The sequence below is a fragment of the Rhamphochromis sp. 'chilingali' genome (genome assembly GCF_963969265.1).
Source record: "Rhamphochromis sp. 'chilingali' genome assembly, chromosome: 14".
NCBI lineage: Eukaryota > Metazoa > Chordata > Actinopteri > Cichliformes > Cichlidae > Rhamphochromis > Rhamphochromis sp. 'chilingali'.
The window spans coordinates 11,548,223-11,573,364 of NC_137941.1; the positions used below are offsets into that span (position 1 = coordinate 11,548,223).

Here is a 25,142-nt window from a genome sequence, read left to right on the forward strand (position 1 = left end):
GTGTGTGTGTGTTTAGTGGGAGAGAGAGGACCCTGCCCTTATTTGGCAGCATGTCATTGTAGGATTTAAATTGAATATAGTTAGACTGGTTGACTGGATTAGAGCCTGTGTTTGTGTGTCCCTCTGTGCATTTGTGTTTCAATAAGTTATTACTATTCTGCTAAATCATAGTATTTCTGGTACTTTTCGGTACTTGTGCTAAATACAGTATTTCTGCTAAATCATACTATTTCTGCTTTTCATAGGATTTATGCCTAATATAGTATTTCTGCTAAATTATAGTATTTCTGCTTTTTATAGGATTTGTGCCTAACATAGTATTTCTGCTAAATTATAGTATTTCTGCTTTTTATAGGATTTGTGCTTAACATAGTATTTCTGCTAAATTATAGTATTTCTGCTTTTTATACTATTTGTTCTAAATTATAGTATTTCTGCTTTTTATAGGATTTGTGCTTAATATAGTATTTCTACTAAATTATAGTTTTTCTTCTTTTTATAATATTTGTGCTAAAACATAGTATTTCTACTAAATGTAGTATTTATGCTTAATAATAGTATTTCTATATATTTCTGCCAGGTCCCCAGGCAGCCAATCCTCTGTGAGGACTGAGACATTCAAATTTTCAAATCAGGGCCTGCACAGTTTCCCAGCCAATCATATAAGTGTCCTGAGGCATTCAAATTTGCATATTGGGGCCTTCATGGCTTCTAAGCCAGCCAATCATATCTGAGGGCTGAGGAATTCAAATCCACAAATCAGGGCCTGCACAGCTTCCCAGCCAGCCAATCATGTATGTGGGCTCCAGGTATTCAAATTTGCATATTGGGGAATTCGTGGCTTCTAAGTCAACAAGTCATCCATGTCATATATCTCTAAAAATTCATATTTTAATGATAAATTGTCAACACTTGAAGATTCCCCCATCTCTTCTGAACAAAACGGTGTAAGAATGACCGCTCTAGCCCCTATGGTTAGGAAATTATGGTCATTTGTTTGAGGGGAATCCTCACTATGTGAAATAAACTGAAAGAAGCAGGTCTATGTCTCTGTGCTGCGTGTGTAAAAAGATGCACCTGTTTTGGCGGGAAAACGTAAACAGCCTCTCTGATTGGTGGATTCAAATTCAGCAGCTCCCAGGCAGACCTAGAAACTTAGTCCTCTCTCCCTGTGTGTGTGTGTGTGTGTGTGTGTGTGTGTGTGTTTAGTGGGAGAGAGAGGACCCTGCCCTTATTTGACAGCATGTCATTGTAGGATTTAAATTGAACATAGTTAGACTGGTTGACTGGATTAGAGCCTGTGTTTGTGTGTCCCTCTGTGCATTTGTGTTTCAATAAGTTTTTACTATTCTGCTAAATCATAGTATTTCTGGTACTTTTCGGTACTTGTGCTAAATACAGTATTTCTGCTAAATCATACTATTTCTGCTTTTCATAGGATTTATGCCTAATATAGTATTTCTGCTAAATTATAGTATTTCTGCTTTTTATAGGATTTGTGCCTAACATAGTATTTCTGCTAAATTATAGTATTTCTGCTTTTTATAGGATTTGTGCTTAACATAGTATTTCTGCTAAATTATAGTATTTCTGCTTTTTATACTATTTGTTCTAAATTATAGTATTTCTGCTTTTTATAGGATTTGTGCTTAATATAGTATTTCTGCTAAATTATAGTTTTTCTGCTTTTTATAATATTTGTGCTAAAACATAGTATTTCTACTAAATGTAGTATTTATGCTTAATAATAGTATTTCTATATATTTCTGCCAGGTCCCCAGGCAGCCAATCCTCTGTGAGGACTGAGACATTCAAATTTTCAAATCAGGGCCTGCACAGTTTCCCAGCCAATCAAATAAGTGTCCTGAGGCATTCAAATTTGCATATTGGGGCCTTCGTGGCTTCTAAGCCAGCCAATCATATCTGAGGGCTGAGGAATTCAAATCCACAAATCAGGGCCTGCACGGCTTCCCAGCCAGCCAATCACATATGTGGTCTCAGGCATTCAAATTTGCATATTGGGGAATTCGTGGCTTCTAAGTCAACAAGTCATCCATGTCATATATCTCTAAAAATTCATATTTTAATATTAAATTGTCAACACTTGAAGATTCCCCCATCTCTTCTGAACAAAACGGTGTAAGAATGACCGTTCTAGCCCCTACGGTTAGGAAATTACGGTCATTTGTTTGAGGGGAGTCGTCACTATGAGAAATAGACTGCAAAAATCCTGTGTCTCTCTGTGCTGCTGCGTGTGTAAACAGATGCACCTGTTTTGGTGGGGAAAAGTGCACAGCCTCTCTGATTGGTGGATTCAAATTCACCAGCTCCCAGGCTGACCTAGAAACTTACTTCTCTCTCCCTGTGTGTGTGTGTGTGTGTGTGTGTGTGTGTGTGTGTGTGTGTGTGTGTGTGTGTGTGTGTGTGTGTGTGTGTGTGACAGAGAGAGAGAGAGAGAGAGAGAGAGAGAGAGAAAGGCTTTTAATGGGATGATCTCATTCTAAGATTTAAATTCAATATATTTAGACTGGTTGACTGAATTGGATCTTGTGTGTGGGTCTCTCTGTGCATGTGTGTTTCCTCATGTGTACATATTTGTGATTGTGTGGCTGTAATAAATTTTTTTGCAGATTTTTGTCATTTAACAAGTATATTTGAGGGACCCTCAGCATGTTCAGCATTTTTTCAGCTGTCCATTTTGCTTTTCCAATTTTTCTGTTTAACTTATTACTATTGTGCTAAATCATACTATTTCTGCTATTTTATAAGATTTGTGCTTAATATACTATTTCTGCTTTTATAGGATTTGTGCTTAATATAGTATTTCTGCTAAATGTAGTATTTATGCTTAATCATACTATTTCTGCTTTTCATAGTATTTGTGCTTAATATAGTATTTCTGCTAAATTTAGTATTTCTGATTAATTATAGTTTTTCTACTAAATCATAGTACAGTATTTCTGCTTTTTATGGGATTTGTGCTAAAACAAAGTATTTCTACTAAATGTAGTATTTGTGCTTAATCATACCATTTCTGCTTTTTATAGGATTTGTGCTTAATATAGTATTTCTGCTAAATTATAGTATTTCTGCCAAATTATAATATTTGTGCTAAAACATAGTCTCAATTTAAAATTACAATATTCATAGTTCATCACAGTGTCTCTGGTAAATCACAATATTTCTGCTCTGTTGTACTATTTTTCTAAATCATAGTGTTTCTGTAATGTTTAAGTATTTTTGGCTAAATATATTCTTTCTGTTATCTTATACTATTTCTCCTAAATTCTTGTATTTTTGAGAAGTTATCATGTTTCTGGTAAGTTACAATATTTCTGCTAAATTCTGCTATGCTATTGTATTTCTGCCAAGTATTATGTTTCCTCTAAGATATTGCAGTTCTGCTAAGTTATTCCATTTTAGCAAAGTTCTTTTGCTTCTGCAAAGTTTTTACAATTTCTGCAACTTTTCAGCTTTTTCAGCTACTTTTTGCATACAGCTTCAGCTTTAAGCATCCACACTGCATTTTCGCAGGAAATGCAATTTTTTCTAGTTGCATTAACAGTCCCTCACATCACTGCGGAGGAATTTTGGCCTGGCCCACTCTTTTTTTTTTTTTTTACAAAACTAATTCAGTTTACTGCGGTTGGCAAACATGAATTCATGGATAGCTCTTTTAAGGTTTCCCCTTAGCACCTCAGTTAAGTTGAGTCCTGGACTTTGACTTTGCAACAACTTGATTCTTTTCTTTTTCAGCCATTATGGTGTAGATTTTCTAATATACTTGGGATCATTGTCCTGTTGCATGACCCAGCTTCAGTCAATCTTTAGCAGTCGGGCCGATGGTACATATGAGTCTCAGTTGCTTTAGTTGAACAGTTCATGATGGACTCATTGACTGCAAGAGGCCAAGGTCATGTGACTGCAGAACCAGTCCAAACCATCACTCCTCCACTACTGTGCTTGGTAGTTCATGCTGATGTGCTCTGTTTGACTTTGGCCAAACTTGATGTTGTGCATTATGGCCAAACATCTCCACTTTGGTCTAGTCGAGCTAAAAGACACTGTTCCAGCAGTGGTTTGCTCAGATGCAGCTTTGTAAATTTGAACTATGGATGTTTTTTTTGTGAGCTTCCCAACTTTTAATATTTTTCTTATTGCACAATCATGAGCAATCATGAACATTTAAAATGGTAACTGAGGCCCGCAGATTCTGAGATGTGGCTCTTGAGTTTTTTAAAGTTTGTCTGAGCATTGCATGATCCGACCTTGGGGTAATCTCTCAAGGACTGGGAAGATGCCGTTGTATTAATACTCACCTGAATGCTCCAGACCAGCAAACTGCCCAAACATCTGCTTTTATAGATCTAGTTGAATTTGATGGTGGTCAATATTTGATTAGCAGTATATGGCTACTACTTATCTACTTATCCTCCTAATTCCCACGGGAGCTGTAAGGGTGTACTTAGTTTTCCATAGGACGTGACTGTAAACGTAAATTGCTTTTGCACTTTTTACAAAAGAAAAGATTAAAGATGCTAAATGACAGGTTGATTTGGTGAATGAATGCTGGGTTAACTTTTATAACGGCTTTGAACAGCAACTTTTCCAAAAGAAGTATGCAAAACTGTCTGAAGTATGAGATAATTATAAAAATAACAGATGGTGCGAGTTATGGTCACTTGAGCACCAGCATTTCATTGTTCCTATGGATTGCTAATGAAGCATCTTCCACTTTGGTTTAAACAGAAATTGCAAACGCTGCAGGCTTAGAACATTTCTGTTAAACAGAATGTGCTTGGAGCATTTCCACTGGAAGACCGAGCACCTGTTGTCAATGGTGTTGTGTGATGAAATAATCTCTGAAAGTCTACTGTGGTATTCAAATCGGCAAGCCAAACAACTTAAAATAAACACACATTCAGGAATAATATGTGTTGAGCTTCATAATGTATAATCCAGTCACAAAAATGGAAGACATGGAGTATATATATATATACACAGGCATATGGCTAGATAAGTAAAGCCTTGTTTTTGCTGAACTCTATCACCTGAGACCAAATGAGCACATGTTTTTGTTTAAATCTGCAAAAGCCTATCACTTTTAAATATCATCCCTCCTTACACAAATCCAGCAGGGATAGACAAGAAATTATTTGATCAAGCTTGGCTTTCCCGAGCTAATTAGCAAGGTCTGGAAACAATATATAGTTATGCAGTGCAGCGCCTGAACAAAAACAAACGCACCTGCTTGCCAGAATCTAATGTGTCACCTGTTATTTCAGAGCAGGTATAGCAGTCAGTCACAGCACAATACTCTCCATAATTAGTCTCCGAAGAACAACAACAGATGGAAGGAGTGAAAGATGGAGAGAGTGAGAGAAAAGACAAAGACAGACAGGTGAACACAGATAGGATACATACAGCCTCTACATACAGTCTGATGCCCCACTGCAAACACAAATGACTTTTAATGTATAGGGTGCTGTATGCATATGTTCACTTTTGAATTCGCAGTCATGGAAACAGGTTTATTCAGATATAAGATATATACTTATATATCAAATTTAAAAGTTGAGATTATTTAAAACCTTAAGAAAATATGAAACGTACAAATGGACCAGATGCAATATTATGACTAGAGAGTGATCTCAATGGCTTTGAAAGAGGTGCTATTGATAAAAGATGTCTATTCAGCGCAGGCAGACACAGTTGTTGACCTCTGATGTGATGAAAGGTTTCTCAGTCACAGTCACTGAAAATGTTTTTAGAGTCTTACCGCACAAGTCAGCTCTGTGCTGTTGGGAGGACTTTTTTCCACTCACTCTCTTCAGAGATGTTAGTGCATGAAAACGCTTAAATACGTGGCTGCAAAAACCAGCCATCATTGCCTTAAATGTAATAATGACAGTATTGGCTCAGAAACAAACAAACAAAAAACCCTTATCGCCTGGGTTTTTATCACTTGGGGGTCAGAGCTGAGGAGTGTCCTCTATTTGCATTCACAGAGGGATTGAAAGTCTTCAGGGGACACATTTATATTCACAGCGATGTCTCAGTTTATACAACCCCTGTAAAAACAACCATATGTTGCACAGGGTGAGCCCAGTAAAACAGAGCTCGTTAACAAGTCCACACTCAAACACTCACGCACACGAGTTTTGTAGGTAAAATGTGTTTCTTCACAAAAACAGGAGACTTACACAGCCATGCAGCCCCGGCCACTTGCAAACAAAATGCACACATATACACAAATTTACACAATAAGTAAGCAGAAATAGTGACATTGAGCCACGTATAAACAGAGCAAAGTCATTTCACATGGTGACTAATTACTCAGTATGAAAAAGTCTGTTCCAGCCCTAAAGATTGTTTTTAGAGCAACCATACAAAAAAACAAACAAAGAAAAAAACAACCAAAAACCCAAAGGTGGAACTTTATTGCTTTATAAGCAAAATGCTTAATGTTAATTCAGGATTTTGCGCAGACTACAACAGACAGCCAAACTGTTGGGGGGGAGGGGTCTTCTTTCTTTTTGATAAAAATATAGCAGCAGAGTTTCAAATGTTTATATGATGCAATGTTCTTTTCTTTAATTCTACATGGAAAAACGCCAAACTCATTAGGCTCGAATGTGCAGAAGAAGCAGTAGACTGGGTTTGAGTTTGTGTGTTGGCAGTGAATACAGCAAAGCAGCAGCAGTATGGGGGAGCGACGCGAGTTATGAAGAAAAGATTTATGTCGTAGCTTAAAAATACAGTTTTTCATCAGCGGCATCAGTTGTGTACAGGCTCCTCCATAAATCACTGCCAACTATGTTTCAGACTATATTAGAAGAACGTACTGAAGAGGTGACACTGCATGTACATTGGAGCGATTTGAATTTGCCTCAAGTAAGCAACCTCTCTCACAATCCTCCTTACTTTTTGTGACCACGCCCTCCAGCCTGATGATGTTAGGGTGGTCAAACTGGCCCATGATAGATGCCTCACGCAGGAAGTCCCACCTCTGACGCTCAACATAGCCTCCCTTTAGTGTCTTTATCGCCACGGCAATCTCCTTCTTCCCTGGTGTTCTCAGACGGCCGCTGCACACTTCTCCAAATTCACCTGGAGAAAACACACACACACACACACACACACACACACACACACACACACACACACACACACACACACACACACACACACACACACACACACACACACACACACACACACACACACGGAGCTCAATAAACTCACTTGCATCTTCACTTCCTGACTACTTGCCTAAACCTAACTTTAAATGAAGTCTATCCAGATTTAATGATTTATGCAATGCAGACTTACTTTTTTAATGCCATATGAGTATATAAATACGCATAGACACACACATAAACACGATACGATGTATATCAGAAAGTGTCGCGGCATCAGCAGGTAATGCAGCATACCACCTGGGGGCAGTGTTGGAGTTCCCATTTAAACTTCAGCCTTATTAGCTTTGCTCTGATTAGGTTAACTTCATAACATTCTCTCTTTCACCTTCTAAAAAAAGCCTCAAGTCTATTCTTACATTTCCTTTTGTTCTCTAAACCTGTTAAAGTTTTAATATTCCAACAGCGTGTGTCAAGAAAATGACAGGGAGAAGCTGGCAGATGAAAAAGGCATCCTCTTTAGTATATACAAAGGAGAAAGAGAGAGGCGTTTAGAGTGGTAAAAACTGATAATCTTATATACACATTTAAAACTATTGTTATCCAAAACAACATGAAATGATACTCTTGTGATCACAGGAGAACATTGTGTCAGTGAGCAAGCGTATAAGAGTGTGTGCACGTCTGCGTGAGCATACCGGCTCCGATCACCCTCTCAATGCGGATCCTGGAGGGGTCGATCTCCTTGGTGAATTCGTGGACAGCCTGCGTGGGATCTTCGTATGTATCAGGATCCACGTAAGTCTTTATTCCTGGGAAAGGGACTGTGGACAAACACAGCGAGTAATCAATACAGTGAAGTGGCGTACATGCAGTTTGTTTTTTGTGGAGTTTACTGATGGTACGGCTGCAACTTCATTATGCATGCTTCAAATACTACACAATCAGTGGTACTTGTACCCCACGAGGTAGTTTTACATTCACTGAGGGAATGTGGAAAGGATGAAAATAAACACACTCATGGGATTACTGATCTTTAGTTAAGTGTGGCAAAAACCAACCGCTATAATAAGCTGACTGCACAGGACCCAACATCCTTGTGTTATCGCTGAAAGCATGGAAAACAGTTTGCAAATACACAGATACGCTAAAGAGAAAATGAAAGAAATGATTGAAATATCCAGCTGCCGACAAAAACATAGTAAAAAAGCAGACAAACCCACATTCACACAGTCTACCTATCTTAGATAAATCGATAGGAGAAAGCTCTAAATTGTTTTTATTTTTTATATTATTCCATCAGCACTGGATCATAGGATGTTATATAAACAAATTCAACTCTCTCTCGAGACAAATGGCTTCAAACACATCCTCCCACTTCCATTTATTACGAGCTATGAGACAACGAGCACAAATCTTTGGCTAAATCCCCGCAGGGCAGCACACTGAGCACCGAACCCTCCTTTAACCGTGGCAGGCTTTTAGCCATTATTTAAAGCGACCCTTCACCCTGCCGAAGTGTCCTTGAGCAAGTCAGCGAGTCTTTAACAAGCTGCTGCTGGTCTGGCGCTGACCCTCGCCTCCCAGTGGAGAGCTCCCAGACAGAAGCTGTGCTTCTCCTTCAGGGATCGATAGAGTATCACAAAACAAAAAAACAACAACGAGTTGTCTTAGAGGCACGAATCGACACAAGCAAAATGCCAAGGACCCGGTTCCCCTTTCACAGCTTCTGCTCAGCATCTCACACTGTGCTGCTGAAACAGGACACAGGAGATATGCACTGTATTTCACAGCCGATTGTAGCTCTGTGGCCTCGATCCAACCGTCCTCTTTGAACAGTCCTCATTTCTCTTTGTCTTCTCTTCTCTTTCTGTACCTTTCAACCCTCATCTTCATTTGAGTCTCCCTTTTTTGTTTATCCTCTAGCAAATTTCCCTCACCTTGTCACCATCGTCTTCATTTTACTGCTCAACTCCCTTTCAAATCTCTCTCTCTCTCTCTCCAGTTTTCACTTCACAGCTCTCAATTCAATTTGTGATTTTCATGTCAGGAATGAAAAGTTGGGCATAAAAGATATAAAGCAACAGAAAAGTACTGGAGTGCAAAAGCTGACAGCTCAGAGATGCAGTTGTCATGTGTAACCAGATTAAGAAAAAAATAATATGAAATAATAAAAAAGCTCATAAAGCTCATGCTCATATTAATTGAAACTTAAGTGGACATAAGAAGGAAGACAACAGATGAAGGAAAGAAGAAGAAACAGACAGATGAAAGAGCATGCTAGTGGCTCTATTAAATAAATACACGTGACAAAAGCGGGTAGGCATTTTTGTATTCTGTAAAAGCTCATGGTGAAGTCGGTGCAAAATTCAATATGCAAAGGAACAAGAACAAATGGGAAATGATCCATACAGAAGTACGTGGTGCATGTTGAATGCAAAGTGAAGAGAGGTGGCTCTTAGCTCCCTACTATGGCTCTCAGACTCACTTCAGATTTATTCCTTGTTTACTGGCACCACGTTAAATTAAACATGTCACTTTCTAGACAAATATTTGGTGATTCAGACACAAGTAGTGTTAAAACCAGCTTCAAAAAGAGTTTGTTCCTTACTTAGAACTTATTTAGCAGATATTGCAAAGTCAGGCAATAGGCATAGAAAACAAAGGAAAAGGAGAGAGGCAGCTTGATTGATTTACCGTGCCCATTCTGATAATTCGCCCTTCTTTTATCCTCCGAGGTCATCTTGGCCTTGAAGTACCACTGACACCTGGAAAACACAGAGAATGACTGATTGAGTAAAAACTTTATCAGATGAGCAATAATGTGACTTTTATTGGGATAGTGGGGGGTATTGGGACTAACTACAGAGACATTTGAGGCATGTCATTAAATAAATCCTGAATTGATCCCTATGGGTGAATTCCACAAAAATAAAGATGAAGGCAGATGTCTAGCCTTCAGGGTAAAAAGGTTTTATTTGTACATGCAGTCTTCATGTTCTGGTGATCATTGAAATGAAAGTAAAAAATAAAAAAAAGAAGCCTGGATAAATACCCAGAATGCATTTCAAGATGGCTGCAGAGTGCTTTGTAAATACACTAGTCAGTGGAACTACTGGCGGCCATCTCTCTCTCCCATGTTATCACATACCGATGGCATCTTTACACTGTAACGCTTGAGTACCTCTTTGCCTTAATTTTCCCTCAAAGCCTGACAAAGCGCTCTGCTGGTGTCATCACAATTGGTTGACCCTGATAACCAATGACTCGTAACCGTGGTAACCACGGAGAGAAATTTGCATTTTAAACGTGCCTTACGTACTGAAAGCTTGTATGTGAACCTAAACCGTGATTTTGGGCTTAACGCTTTAACCAATCGTTTGATTTAAAGAATATTAAGAAGTAAACAGCAACAGAAGAGATGGCATCAAAAAAAATAAAGTAAAAATAAACGAGAATAAAAGGAAACAACAAGATGAGTTGCTCCCTTTTGTTTGTAGGCCTTTTATATCTTCATGTTGGGAATCCAAGTTATAAGGCTATCATTGTGTGGGGAAAATAAAGCCAAAGAGGTATCCCTTGCATTACATTACATCTAATCAGATGGGGTTCCTGACAAATCATGACTGGACAACAAGTAGAAAACCAAAAAGTGTGGATTTGTGTTTTGTGTTACTTTTTTGATAAAACCATTAAAATGCTTCTCCGAGGATGATAAAGGATCATGCTACTCTAACACAATTACTTTTCATTTGTTTAAGTAAGGGATGCTTGCTTCTTTCAGCTGTTACATAATCTTGCTCTAACCAATTCTCATGTCTTTAGGCTACTCCCAAAATAGATTGTGGTATTGTTATCATTTTATAGTGCTCTCTGGATCATGCTGAATTACACATCCCTATCTACTTGTCACAATCACCATAAAGTTATGTGCTGCACAGTCTGGCCCTTATACACAGTTAAGCGTGTTAAAACAACAAAAAATTCCCAAACAATTACTGACAACTTAAAATGATCGTTCCTGTCTCTCTACATACTCAAACATATGCGGAGATTGAAAGATGATCAGTTTTAGACTCTCTCCTCAACATTTCTGTTTAAAAACACTGCAGTGAGCGGGGTCAAACACCAGCACAATGAGGCAAAATTCTAGCTTATACAGCTGCCAACTAAAATAACCCCACAGCACCAGATTGCTTCATCATTGCAGCTTATCATTTGAAATAAATGTTCAGCGACATACGTAGTCTGGCTCTGAGTTAGGTTAGATTGTCTGCTGATAAAATAAAGATGGAGGTGGTTTCATCTCATTCAGGGGACTGGCTCTGCAGCTAAAAAATATAATGCAAGAGACACACATGCAATTCACAATTTGTGAGAAAATGCAAAGAAAAGTGACATCTGTTCAGTGAGAACTACACGCAATGACCATTAACCAAAAGGAACAAAGAAAATTTAAAGTTTTCTCTACATTCGACTGTTGGAAATAAAAAACTACGTAAAATCTCTCTCGTCCTCCTGTGTGTGTGAGTGTGTTTGTGGGAGAGTTTATCTGAGCACTGACAGACTGAGAGACAGCCAACAACAGATAAAGAGCTGCTGCCAAGAAAGTCTGAAAAGCTGAGAGATTAGATGACAGCATCTGCAAAAGACCACAGATGACTTTATCCAAATAGATACTTGGATGTTACTCTGAAATCAAAAATCCAAAAAAACCACAAAGGAACTTTTTCCGAGTTATATTTATGGCAAAGTGCTGCATATGGACAGGTTTGAAAAAACTGCATGGTATTGAGGCACTGAGAGTGAAATGATGAATTGGTAACAAAGAAGGTTTGCTATAAAGCTATGCTTGAGAGAAAATAGTTTTGTGGTGCACTGAAAGATGGCTGCTGAGGGAGTTATGTCTTTGGCTTGCCAGTAAAACAATGTAATGCATGAAAATGTCATTAAGGGGTTAGAGTTAGTTCTGTAAGACTTTGCACAATGACATGATTTTTAATATTTTTCGCCTCTTTAAACCACCAAAGCAGATTCGAAATCATACAATCAAGAGATGATTGCAGGGCAGAATTTCAATGTGGGGTAATAAAACAACTGCATTAACTTTTTAGGAAATAATTTTAATACACAGCCCTCAGTTAGTAGCTCAGTTTGATGGCCAGATGAGGCCCATTTACTTACATTTCATGGCAGATAAAAGATCTGAAGTTAGTGCTGAACCATCAGAAACGTTCTCAGAAAGAATGCACTGAAAACCAAAGGCCCTGAAAGACCACATAAGATGACTAGTCCGCAGTCAAGCGGTACCTTCATGAATGGAAATACAGAGGGTTTAGAACAAGATACAAAGAGCTGGTTACAGTCAAGATTAGATTAAAACATCAATGCTATGCCATGGGCATGTCCATGGCTACCAATGTAACCAGGTTCCTAGTGGTTACTGATAATTTGAGTGCTTATAGAAATAGCAGGATGAAATCTGAAGGGTACATGGCTATACTCTCTGCTCAGATTCAACTAACGGCAGATTCAACTGGTTGGACAGGATTTCACAGTGGAGGCATGGCATGGAGGAGAACACGTTCAACGGGCAAGTCAGTCACTTCATCCCAGTAAAACAGTGAATCCTTTTTAATCACTCGAGACAAAACTGAAGGGAGAGAGACCTACAAACAAGCAGCAACTGAAGTTGGCTGCAGTAACAGCCATTAAAACAGCATCCAAACTGTCGAAGTACTGACTTTTTAACATTTAAATAGTTACATAAAACTATCTGTAAAGTTATAATTTAAAAATATCCAAGGGAGAATATAATAATTTGGGTAAAATCATCCCTTTTCTGAAGCATCTTATGCCGAAGCACCGTCGGCCATTAAAACGGCTCACTGTTATTTAAAAACGGAGTAATGGATTCATTTAAACATGGCACTGCTACCTGTGAAGCACGTGGTTGCGTGAGAGGTGGCACAGTGTGAGGGGAGCAGTGAGGTAAAAAATAGTTATATAAAAAATTAAAAGGTGCTTGGAGTTCTCTCAGAGGATGTATCACTGATGAATTTTAAAACACCTCTTGCAGTAGAGGGCTTAATTAATAGCCATGTGCATGAGGGGCTCTTGGTCCCGCTGGTGTATCCCCTAATAAATTTTCTCATATTTCATCATTTATTAGAATATAGAACTCTATTGCCTGTTTCTTACAGTCACGCAGCATGCAAGAAGAGTAAAAGTGACAAAACTAGAGTCTCATGCTTATTAAAAGGTTGGTGTTTATTCAGATGTTATATTTATTAGCAAAGAGCATGTTTGAAAAGCTGAATTTGTTTATTTTTTATATTTCCCCGTATATTTTTGAAATGAAGAAAATGATGAATGAGCTTCATCAGGCTTTTGTTACAAAGACATTTGCTAGTTAGATCAGTTCATTGTTGGGTTTGGTCTTTTCAAAGGATTTGCTAGCAATAAGAAAAATCTACAAATCTAAAAGGCTACTGTGAAAGCTCATCTTCCTTATTTTTCTGCCTTTTTCTTTGCTTCTTTTTAATACTAATTCAAATCACCATCAAAATGCAACTTTCATCCTTTTTTTCTTCCAGTAAATTTATCCTGGTAGCTTTTGCAAAAGCTCGCTGAAAAGCAAACAAAGCGACAAACAGTGCTGCAAAAATACCTCTGCGGAGCGAGGCAGAAAATTCACCATAGTTATCCTTTAAATGAGAAGCAGCAAAGTAGAAGAGCAGAGCCCAGAGACTTGACCCAAACCCCCAACAGAGACAGAACAGAAGCAGGAACAGAGAGCTCTCACAGTCACACTGTCACTTCGGAGGAGAGTCCTTGCTTCACTGTCACTGCTGTAGACTTGTCTGCCTCTCTCAGCCCTGCTCCTCCACACCACTGTGGTCCACGAGGGATGAAGTTGGTGGTGGTGAGTGACAGAGGTCTGCAGCTTGTCCTGATTCCAGCGGGACGTGATGGAACTGCATGTTTTTGGTTTTTTTCCACTGCTCTGGGACTTGTTCGAGCTTAAATATATACAACACAACTAAAATCACACGCTACTATTAACATAACAAGAATAAACAGATTCATAAGCTGGTTTTCCTTCAAGTTTGTGTACTATTCTTATTATTATGCAGTATAGTCATCACTTCCCCATTATGCCCAAGACAACAAAAGGCGGCAAAAGTCTTAATATACCAAAGAGTTTGATAAATAAGTCATAGAAAGACAGTAATTACAAACAGCTGCAGCCATTTAGTTCCACACAGACATCAAGGGAGAGATGGAAGGAGTACTGGGTAATTTTGCCTGAGTAAAAATGGACCAAAATAAAAGCAAAGAATTTAAAACATAGGCCTATGTTGAGTAAAGGCTACTATATTTAATGTATCTTTGTATGTTTTAGCCTTCCAAGGTGAGCCACATTGGATATTCATGCCCCAGTCCTCAACAGTATACTATATTTCTTGTCTAAATTGACTAGTGATAAATTACAAATATACAATACTTCTTGATTACTTAAATTCATCAGGAATGAGAACAAAGTAAATCCTGCTTTTAGGAATTTTAAGTGACACAGATCAATTAAACAAACGCTTATATAGAATAATGAATAATAAAAATAATTGCCAAAAATACAGAGGTAAAACTCAGGGGGAAAAAAAAATTAGTTATCGCTAGAAATTTGCGAAAGTCTATTAAGGCTGTAAAAAACGACTAACATTTAAACCTGCAACATTAAATCAGATGAACTTCTTTAAAAGATCACCTCTAAGGAATTTCTTTACTGTCTCTACAGCTTTAATCCTCTTTTGGCTCATTTGTTTGACTTTATATATACTATCCTTGTTGTCCTGATAAATCTTTAAGAATAACATTCATACTGAATGCAAAAATCACGTGCTATAGAATCAAACTACCAATACATTTTTGCAGGGGCCAGTAAAAGCTACAAAATAAATTAATAACTAAATAAATAAAAATAATATCTGATATCTTTCAGTTGACCAGAAACATTTTGGTATATACAGTATATGGTAGCTGTCTTTGATGTTTTCACAAGATTTTATGCTACAAAAAAATAAAAAAAATAAGTACACTCCATGATTCAATGGTTTGTAGAACCAACCACCTTTAGCAGGAATAACGTATGTAAGGGTTTTGTGTATGATTTTATCAGTCTCACACATCATTGCGATGGAATTTTGACCCACTCTTATTTTGTTGCATCACTACATTAAGGTTTGTGGGCCCATTTGTGGATGCACAGCTCCACCACAGCATTTCAACTTTGCAACACTGTAAATGATTTTTTCCTCAGCCACGCTGTTGTAGATTTGCTTTAACTGTTGAAGAGATTATGTCATATTTGGCTCTAGAATATTTGGTACAGAGTGAAAGTTCATGGTTGACTGCAAGGTGCTCATATACTGTGGCTGCAAAACAAGCCCAAACCATCACCTCTCCAACACCGTGCTTAATAACTGGTATGAAACGTTTGTCCTTACATGATGTGTTTCCACCAGTTGTGGCACTGGATGGCAGACATTTCCACTTTGGTCTCATCTGTACTCCCATACGGAAAAGAAATAGTAAAAACTTATATGTGATTACTCATGAAAGTGGCCACTTTCATGAGTAAATCATATAAGGCTTACATGATTTACTCATGAAAGTGGCCACTTTCGCATTACTTTCATACATTGTTTTAGTAAGTATCCAAAACATACAAGTTTCATTATAGAATTTTTCAAGGGATCTTATATCTGTTTTCACACTTATATGCTTTTCATACAAGTTTCACACAAGACAGATACAAACTTTATAAGATTTATATATATATCTGTGGCGGAGGCGTGGCCCCGGGCGCAGCTGCAGGGGAGGAGTGGAGCGGAAGGCTCATCAGGGCGGCGCTGCGAGGCCGGTAAGAACAGCTGATGTTGTTTATGGACTGATGATGGTCTCCCTCCGCTGTGTTTATAGTGAGACGAGGAGGAGCGGCCAGGAGAGAGATCAGCTGGGCTCGTGAGCTGTCAGACTGTGTGACTGAGTCAGCTGTCAAAACAACAAACACTTGAATAAATGTGGAAGTTGGCTGTACCTACCTGTGTGTGCGTGTGTCTGTGCCTGGTGTATTCCACAATATCTTTTCCATATGGGCTTGTTCAGATGCAACTTTTTAAACCTAAGCTGCAGTGCCACCACGCTCAATTTAAAGAAAGCTTTCTCCTAGCGACGCTTCCAACCACGTCAAACTTATTCAGTCTTTTTCTAATTGTACTGTCAAATATTTCTGCAATCTGACAGATGTAGCTCTTAGCTTTTTTGCAGTTACTTTGAGCATTACACGGTCTGATCTGACCTTGGGTTGAATGTGCTGAGATGTCAACTCTTGGGAAGACTGGGGCATTGTGTTACTACACACCTGAATGCTCCAGACCTGCAAACTGTCAAATCGACTGCTTTAACAGAGGTGGTCACACTTATCCTATACTTGCTCCTATCCAGTATTACTGTATGTATATACAGCCATATGAAATACAAATCAAGTTCACACTGCTACGTATTGAACTGAGGAAACATCAAGAACAAAAAAAACTTTATTTGGCTAGCAGACAGGAGCTGCAGTCAGATATTCTGTAGGCCTATGTTGATTCTACGTGACACCAATTTGTAGCAGACAGACATGATAAATTGTTTGAATAACATTATTGATTATTGCAGTTTTAAGAAACAGGAGAAGTTGATGTCTTCCTCATGGCTGGCTTTTTTTTTTTCTCCACAGCTTCAGCTGGATCAGCAGCCACATGAATTATGCAGGAGACTTCTTCTTCTTCTTCTTTTTTTAATAATACATTTTTTCTGTATGAAATGTGATGTGAGGTAGAGGTGCTGCCTCAGTAACTATTCTAATCAACAAAAACAACCTCCCCAGAATGACAGAGAGGCCAGGCTAACTGAAAGGATAATGCAGGCTGTGACTGAATAAGTTTGGGGTGAAAACGCAGACAGTGCAGTAGAGGAGAAAGTGTTGGCGCTTGCTTCCGCAAGTGTGTGTGGGTTCATGTGATCACATATGAGCCTTCTTCTCTTTGAAGACTTAACATAATCCGGGTTGCCAGATTAGAGCAGGTGTCAGAGGGCTGTGAGCCACCGGTTGCCAGACTGGGTTTCGGCTAAGTGAAGTCTGTGGGATCCTGGACACTGATAGACAGAGCAGATAACTGTAACAGTGGCAGAGAGGACAAGAAGGGGATTTGGAAAGCTACTGTTGACCTCTGCTGATGAGGTCAAGCTGTTCATTAAAGAAATCATGGCATGTGCCTTTATCAGTCTTTTCCAGTCCTGTCCTCTGATCCCCTTTATCCGCCTATCCTTCTGTCTCACCGGCTTTCATGTTGTAAGGAGGCCACACACACACACACACACACAATACCGGCTATCACACACAAAGACCTTGGCTTCTTCCACTGTTCTCTGCCCTGTCGAACATTGTTAGAGTACATATTCACACACGCATATTCAAAAGCACTTTACCCACCCACACACCTCAGTAAAACAACCTTGCTTAGAGCCCTAATCAAAGCATCAGTGTAATTCAAACCACTCCTCTCTTACCCTAACATCCCTCACAGTCACCTCACTGCAGTGCACCGCTCTGCTGCAGAGGCTACAAAGGGCACAAAAGGAAGGATGGATTAAAGAAAATATGAAGAAAATGATTAAAAAACATTGCAGCAGTGTAGTGCAAAACTCTTCAACTAGGCTACATCTGTGTAATCATGACACCTTCATTCTCATAGAAGCTCCCACTCTTCAAATCTAGCATAAGCAGAAAGCAAACATAGATGTAAATTTAGTAAGCTTTTAGGCCAGCCAGGTGTTAAACAGTCATCATACAGCAAGTCCTCTACAACCTTACATCTATGAGAGGCGTATGACTGAAAGCTCCCATCTTTTCCAGGCAGCTGAAGTACATTTGGAGCTTTTTTGAAACTGAAAGAGAGTGAAAGTTCCTCCTACACAGGGCAGCGGGACTGCAGATATGATAGCTTGTGATGGAGTCAAAAAACACTCCAACTGCTGTTGTGACTGCTATTAGACAAATTCAGGTAAAAAAAAGTCTTCTTGTACTACAATTCAAAAACTCTTGCACCTAGTTTGTGCGTGCCATCTTAAACAAAGTACCCTCCTACAAACATAGATCACATAGAACTACCAAAATCCAAAATATGCTTTAAATGCCAGCTGTTAAACTTGGACTTTGCGGACTTTTGCATTTAAATGAAACCAACAATAAAGGTGTTCACTGCACATCTAACATAAAAAAAAGAAAATGTAAAATAATATCTGTGAAGTTCATGGTTGCAGTCCTCTGGCAACCGGGATGAAGAGTTCAAGTACAAGTTGCAGTTTCTAAAAGTTCCAATAATTTTTCCCAGTCAAAATGAATTTGAAGCACAGCGGAAACACGTCCATGTCTTTGATCTGAATTAAAGCTTTCTGATGAAACTATGAGTGTAAGAGATTGAGAAATGCATTAGAAAATATCAGGTCAAAGGTCAGGTTTAGATAATAAAAACGTCCTGGGTCCACACATTCCATCCAGAGGCTTTAAAGGCATTTAAAGCATGTGCTTCTAAAGCTGGGTAGAAGCTAAGGACAATAATGTTAAGGAAACTAAAAACACCACCTGCATGTTAAATCCGCTCACATTGACTTCTGAGTCAGTGCTGAGTGAATTAAGCAATTATGGTGTGTGTTTTGTTTTGTCTTTGCACTTTGTTAAATCTTCATAAACTATTGGGTCACATACTATTGGGTCCTGAGGGGTTACTTAATCTCAAACATAAAGACCCTGCACACCACCGCTATACCCACACGTGTCATTTATTTTTCAAAAATAAATAAATCACTTGGATATCCGGAGACCAATAACGCCAGGTATCTAATTCATTGTCAGCCCCATTAAAAGGAATTGCAGGAAATCTTTGATGAAAATCATTAACTTGGAGTATTTTGATTGAGCTCGCGTCCAAAGACATCAAACACTTTATATGGAACAGACATTTTTGTCCACTGAACCCAAATCCTTCCTAATGTCAAATGCCTTCTTGGTGGGACACTAGTCAGTTGCAGTAATGTGAGAGGTATATTGTAGTATACATTTACACTACATATGCTCAGGGTGTTATGGCTCACACCCTCCGCACACCAGATCTCTGCTGATCTAGAAAGCTAAGTATAGGTGTGGCTCATGTTATATTACTTGAATGGAAAAGTGCCCATTAATACCAGTCCCTGTAGGCTTGGGGTGCTTTGGCTCAGGAGTGTCTGAGTTGTGAACCACAGCCCACCAAGCCGGTTGGTTGTCTACAAATGGAAATGTTGGTGGTTCGATCCTCGGGTTTTCTAGTTTATGTAATGAAGGATCATTGGCCAAGATATTGCATCCACTTTGTGCCTGTCATAGTAGGGAAGTGCTTAAGGCATTGAATACAGCACTTGTGAATGAGACTTTTAGTTAGAAGTACTTTGTTTATTTAGCTAGAGTAGAAAGGTGTTATATAAAAAGTATCAGTCTACTTAAGAGAAACAGTCAAATGCATCTTTACATATTAAAAACTGTGTAATTGTGTGAAAGATAATCAGTTTATCAGGCAATTGGTGACAAATGCATAAAAAAACAAGGTGCAAAAGATGAGATTTGCAGCCTTAGAAACATTGTACTTCTCTTTATACCTGTGATTTTTCACACAGATAACCCACTGGAACAGTATCAATGTCTCTCTGCAGAGATATTCTGACGATGTGTGTTGTTCGGCATATTTTAAATGATATCTCATCTTCCTCCCTCTATGACAGTCCGCCTTTTACTTCAATTCAGTCTGACTGTGAACACTTTTGATTTCCAATCTGATCGGACAGCGTGTCTTAATAATTCAATCTGGGAGCCTATATCACTGCTACCAGCAAATGTGACTGAGAAAATCTTCACCATCTTTAAAACTAAAATACAAAAATACATTTTTTAAACAGTTATTTTGCTGTCAAGGTGTCAGAATCTTAATAATGCACTCTTGCTTAGCTTGCTTCATTTCCACCTCCTATTTTGGACAAAACAGGTCATCAATGTTGTAGATGTTTTAAATCCAAATTCAAATTTTGGTATTTGTCTTTAGAACTCTGTGGGTGTTGTAAATTATCCAGACTCTGTGTGTTACCAAAGATTATTTCTTAGAAAAATAATAGCTGTCTTGATCTGTTCTTTATTTGATTTAATTAATTTGTATCAATGGAGATCAATCCATTGTTTTACTACCAGGAGCTATTATATTGTTGTCATTTGCATGTGAATGGAACCACAGGTTCGTATTGTTGGATTACTATAAATATTATCAAAAGACGCAAAACTCCTTTTTAAAAATGGTTTCCATAAATGTTTGCGAAATCAACATCAATATTAAATATATTGCAAACAGAAGATTAATTTGTGATGTTGAATATTTCACTTTTTGTGAGCAATTCTACTTATTTTTTTTGATCAGTATCTTCATAGTGAAACTGAAAATTATTTAGCTTCCAAATCTAGCTTCTGAAATAGAGTCTTGAAAGTGTTGTTGCTTTTCTTTTCTGTCTTGCAGAGTTACACACCTGTGCATCTGCCCACATAGTATACTTGAATGTGCATCTTTAACGTTAGGGCAGACTAATGATTTACCTTTTTTCCTTCTTCCTTTGCATGTGTGTCTGTCTGTGTTTCTTTTTCCTCAAATATATTTGGTGCTTTGATTGAATTATTAGGTTACCTAATGTAATGTGATAAATTGGCAAAACTGATTAGAAATTTAGTTTGTTCAAAAACTCCTCATTATCAATTTAATACATAATTGAAACTAAAAATTGCTTAATTATTTAAATCACTATAAAGGCAAAACCTTCTACACAAATTCACATTTTGTTCTTAAAATAAGTGCGCACAAACGATATATAACCCTATAATTCGTTGATATGTCCTTCCCTTCCCTGGGTTTTAGTGGTATTCTGTGTCCAAAGGTAATTGCTGAAGCAAATGTAGTGAAAGGCTGTGCCAATGCCCTGTGGAAATATTGAGCACATACATTACTGTAAGGAATTTTGAAGCTTACAGTTATACTTAAATGGATCATTACAGTCATACTTAAATGGATCAGAGCCGTCCCTAACAGTATTAGCTGCACTTGTACTTTTCCTGTCATGACAAGCCAAATTGTCTGCTGTTAAAGACGCCTGGTTACCTTTCGACATACTTCACTAACGGTAACAAGTGAAATATTCCTCCTCCTTAACTATTTGTAGGCTGAATCCTGTAGCCTGAAGCCTGAGATGACATTTTGTAAATGTTCAGATCACTTAGGGCTCTGCGCATCAACATATAAAAATATCAAAGATGTGAAAATGTTTTTGCACCTAAATGTTTCAAATCATTAAACAAATTTGAATATTAGACAAACAGAATTGGTCCTAGCACAGAACCCTGTGGAACTCCATAATTAACCTTAGTGTGTAAAGAGGACTCTACAATTTGTTCATGTAAATAGAGTCTATTAAATATATATGACGGATAAATAGGGCACAAACCATGACTTTGGTCAGCGCACTTATCAAAACTCCCCACTTGCCACCGTGGACATTGTTGCTGCAAAACTTTACACGAACGTCTTTTGGGGCTTCTACACTGCACTGATATCTGCACAATGAAACCAAATAATCTAACCAATAGGAAGAATGAATTATGTGATTACCATATCTACCTTTGAAGCACAGACAACACCACCCAACTAAAGTGATATTTCCACTTAATGCACAGACAAGAGTGGATGTCAGTTGAAACTAACCATGCAGTGAAATATTCACTCTGAGTAAAACCAGGATAAGTATATCCATCTTACCTTCCAGTGATGAGGAGGAAGAGAGTGAGGATGACAAGAAGAGTAAAACCACCAACCGCTGCTGTGACGATCACTAACACCTGGCCTTGATCAGAAGCCATGTTGGAGGCTGAAGGTAAAAGAAATAGTAGGAAAGAAAATGAGATGAGAAGGAAAATATGTAGCTGGGCAGAGACATTATGTGGGGAAGAGTAAAATAACATCATCATGTTAGAAACATGGAAAGCGGAGTAAGAGCACTTAAAAAAGATAAAAATAAACATGGACAAATCAGAGGGAAGTGAGAGGATTTCAGCAAAACAATCATTCAACATCATCTTCATTATTTCTTATCATCAGTGTAGTATGCATAGACCATGTAAGCTCTCTTGATAGGTAGATATTAGGAGACATGTTTGATCTGCTCTTCATAATGCAAGAAAACCCTCAGTTAACTTTCACACGGGAATGATTCATTTGCCTGCTGCTGTTTAATTAATATTATTCATTCATGAAATTGTGATTTAGTCCATGAACATTTGGTTAAATTGGACCCATTTGATATTCATGATTTTCCCTTTTCTGTGTCTTGTCACAAGGCTAACGAATCCCAGATAATTGAAAGATGATTGCTATTACCAAACTTATTTCTATAATATTTCATGCTTAATGAATATGAATTGGAGATCTGGGTGCGTGGTCGCTAGCCCAAAGAGCGAGCCTCATGTGGGTTAATACATTAAGTGCGTGTGTGTGAATAGAGCCAAGAGCACATATGTGAACGGAGGTTGTCGAGAATATGTGTGTTTTGGTTGATAAAAATAATTACAGTCTATTTAGGGGATGGTAGAGTGAAAGTGGTCACATGACACAAGGCAATTTTCCTAGTCCTAAGCTTCACATCACTAACTAAACAGATGTGTTGGACTGATGCTGCTGTAATGAGGTGTGCACAGGGAGAGAGGGGTGGCAGAGGAGGGGATGAAAAATGCAAGGTGAGGAAAGGGATGACAGAAGTGACAGACAGATACACAGACGGATGGAAAACCTATTGCGGTGACAGTAACTGACAGGCAGACAGACAGACTGACACAGAAGGAGAAAGCGACAGGGGCCAAAACTGCTTTTTTTTTTCTTTCAGATAAAAGGCCAGGCAGTACAAAGGCTTGGCCAAGCACTCTCTGATCCACAGATAAAGCAAAGCTCTGCAGCTTTGGAAGGGAGAGGGCCACTATGAAACCAAATCACCCCTCAACAATACCTGACCCAACATAAAAGGGCATCTGGACCTTTGTATTTTATGAGTAGACTTGCAATAAAGCACCTACTCACACATACACACTGGGAGAAAACATTGATTCAGAGTACACCAAACATCAAGGCTGTTTTGTCAGACTCCCCTGTTGATTGTATTCAGTTTTTCGATCGCCGTTGCAAGTGACATTCTGACCTTTTAGGCATTCAGGGGTTGTGGTTTCAACCTATATGAAATTCACACTGCAGAGATGCCAAATGTTCACATTGTAGTTAAATCCATGTCTACTCCATCGTGTGTTTTCTATCCAGGTGTAGTGGCCCTGTGTTTGGGATCACTGTCATTTTGAAAAATGAAGCCACTGCCAATCAGATGGTTTCCAGATGGTATTCCACGGTGGATCAAAATTTGATTCACTTTATTTTTCTGTGCTTATTATTTCATCAATTTGAACAATTTAACAAAATCACGACAGAGCCTTCTCTGTGTTTTATAGATGGCTGTAGACATTCACTGTTATCTCTCTGATGACCTCCTCTGTGCATAATGATGATGATTTTCAGTCCCCTTCTTGTGTAAGTTAGCATACCTTAGCTAGTCTCCTCAGTTTCTTTTTCTTAAGACTGGCTTCTTGAGAGCCAGCCTTTTACTGAGACCATTTTTGATGAGGCTTTAGTGATCAATAGATGGATCAAGGAGATGTTGCACAGCATGCTGAGATATGCCAAGTTTTTAGCTAGTAGCTCTTAGGGAAACACCTCTCAAGACTCAAGACTTTTGCACCGCACTGTATATACATAGGAAATAAGAAGGCATTTAAAGATCGAGTATTGTAAAGAGATTTTGCTGCTGTTATTCCACGTTTAAACACAAAAATCAAACTTGACCTGGAACTATAATAACTGTAACTACAGGCTGATTGGAGGGGAAAAGAATATAATATATTTATAAAGCAACAACAAAAAATGCTCATGTTGTTGTACTGAACTGACAAATAAAAACTGTACTTCTGACACCAACATTTCCGATAGATATAACTGTGCCTAATTGGGAACCAGGCGACTTCTAATTAGTAGCTGTGAGATATGAAAGTGGTGGTGTTATGTGTGGAAACTTGAAGGTGGTCTCACATCCAGGTTTATTATTTGCTGTGGCGCCTCTGATGTAGGCTGCCTTAGGTGCTGCTTGAGGCTACATGAACTACACTTGAACCTGAGCTGCTGGTTGCAACTAGCATCTTGAATCGCCGACTTACCGTCTTGAAGATGAGCAAAAACAACACATTATTTAGAGTTGAAAATATATTTTTCAATATTAAACCTGATTTTCTCAGACTGAATGACAAATTATTATTGTCATGAAAAAACCCTATTTTTTGGCCTTACTGCAGTACAACAAATAAGTACTGTAGATTGTCTGAGGTACTTACAGTCTCCTGTAGTTTCGTATTCATATTTAGGAGAGTAGGAGCTGTATCCGGCAGCTGTTCGGGTGCGCACGCTGAAGACGTACCAAGTTGCTGGTTTTAAACCCGAGACAATCACACTGGGGGCTTTGGTGCGTGTCGATGAGTAGCTCAGCAGCTCGTGTTCCTGTGGGGCAGAACAGAGGGATGATCAAAAGTCTCAGCATTGCGGAGAATATTTTGACCAAGTTTTAAAAGATACATTTGTCATTGATATTTTTTCAAGCAGTGACAAATACTACCTTCCAGCCACATTGTAGTGATGGAGAGCTTGTAAGCTCTTTTGATCACTTTTAGGAACAAATATTACAGGCAGTAAATCATTCGTATGACACATTTGTACTGCTGAGATGTTCTACAAAGTTGCCTTTTCT

At 38.4% G+C, this 25,142-nt stretch overlaps 1 protein-coding gene across 1 annotated transcript in view; it reads right to left on the reverse strand.

The window, feature by feature from the left end:
* The window catches only part of epha6 (eph receptor A6), a 193,555-nt gene that overhangs the window by 16,006 nt on the left and 152,407 nt on the right, over window positions 1-25,142 (reverse strand). The window contains exons 7-11 of the mRNA XM_080903018.1: window positions 24,733-24,895; window positions 22,070-22,178; window positions 9,837-9,907; window positions 7,838-7,963; window positions 6,925-7,110 (exon numbers count right to left, since the gene is read on the reverse strand). Of these exons, the coding sequence (XP_080759144.1) occupies window positions 6,925-7,110; window positions 7,838-7,963; window positions 9,837-9,907; window positions 22,070-22,178; window positions 24,733-24,895 (655 nt within the window). The remainder of the gene's footprint in view (window positions 1-6,924; window positions 7,111-7,837; window positions 7,964-9,836; window positions 9,908-22,069; window positions 22,179-24,732; window positions 24,896-25,142) is intronic.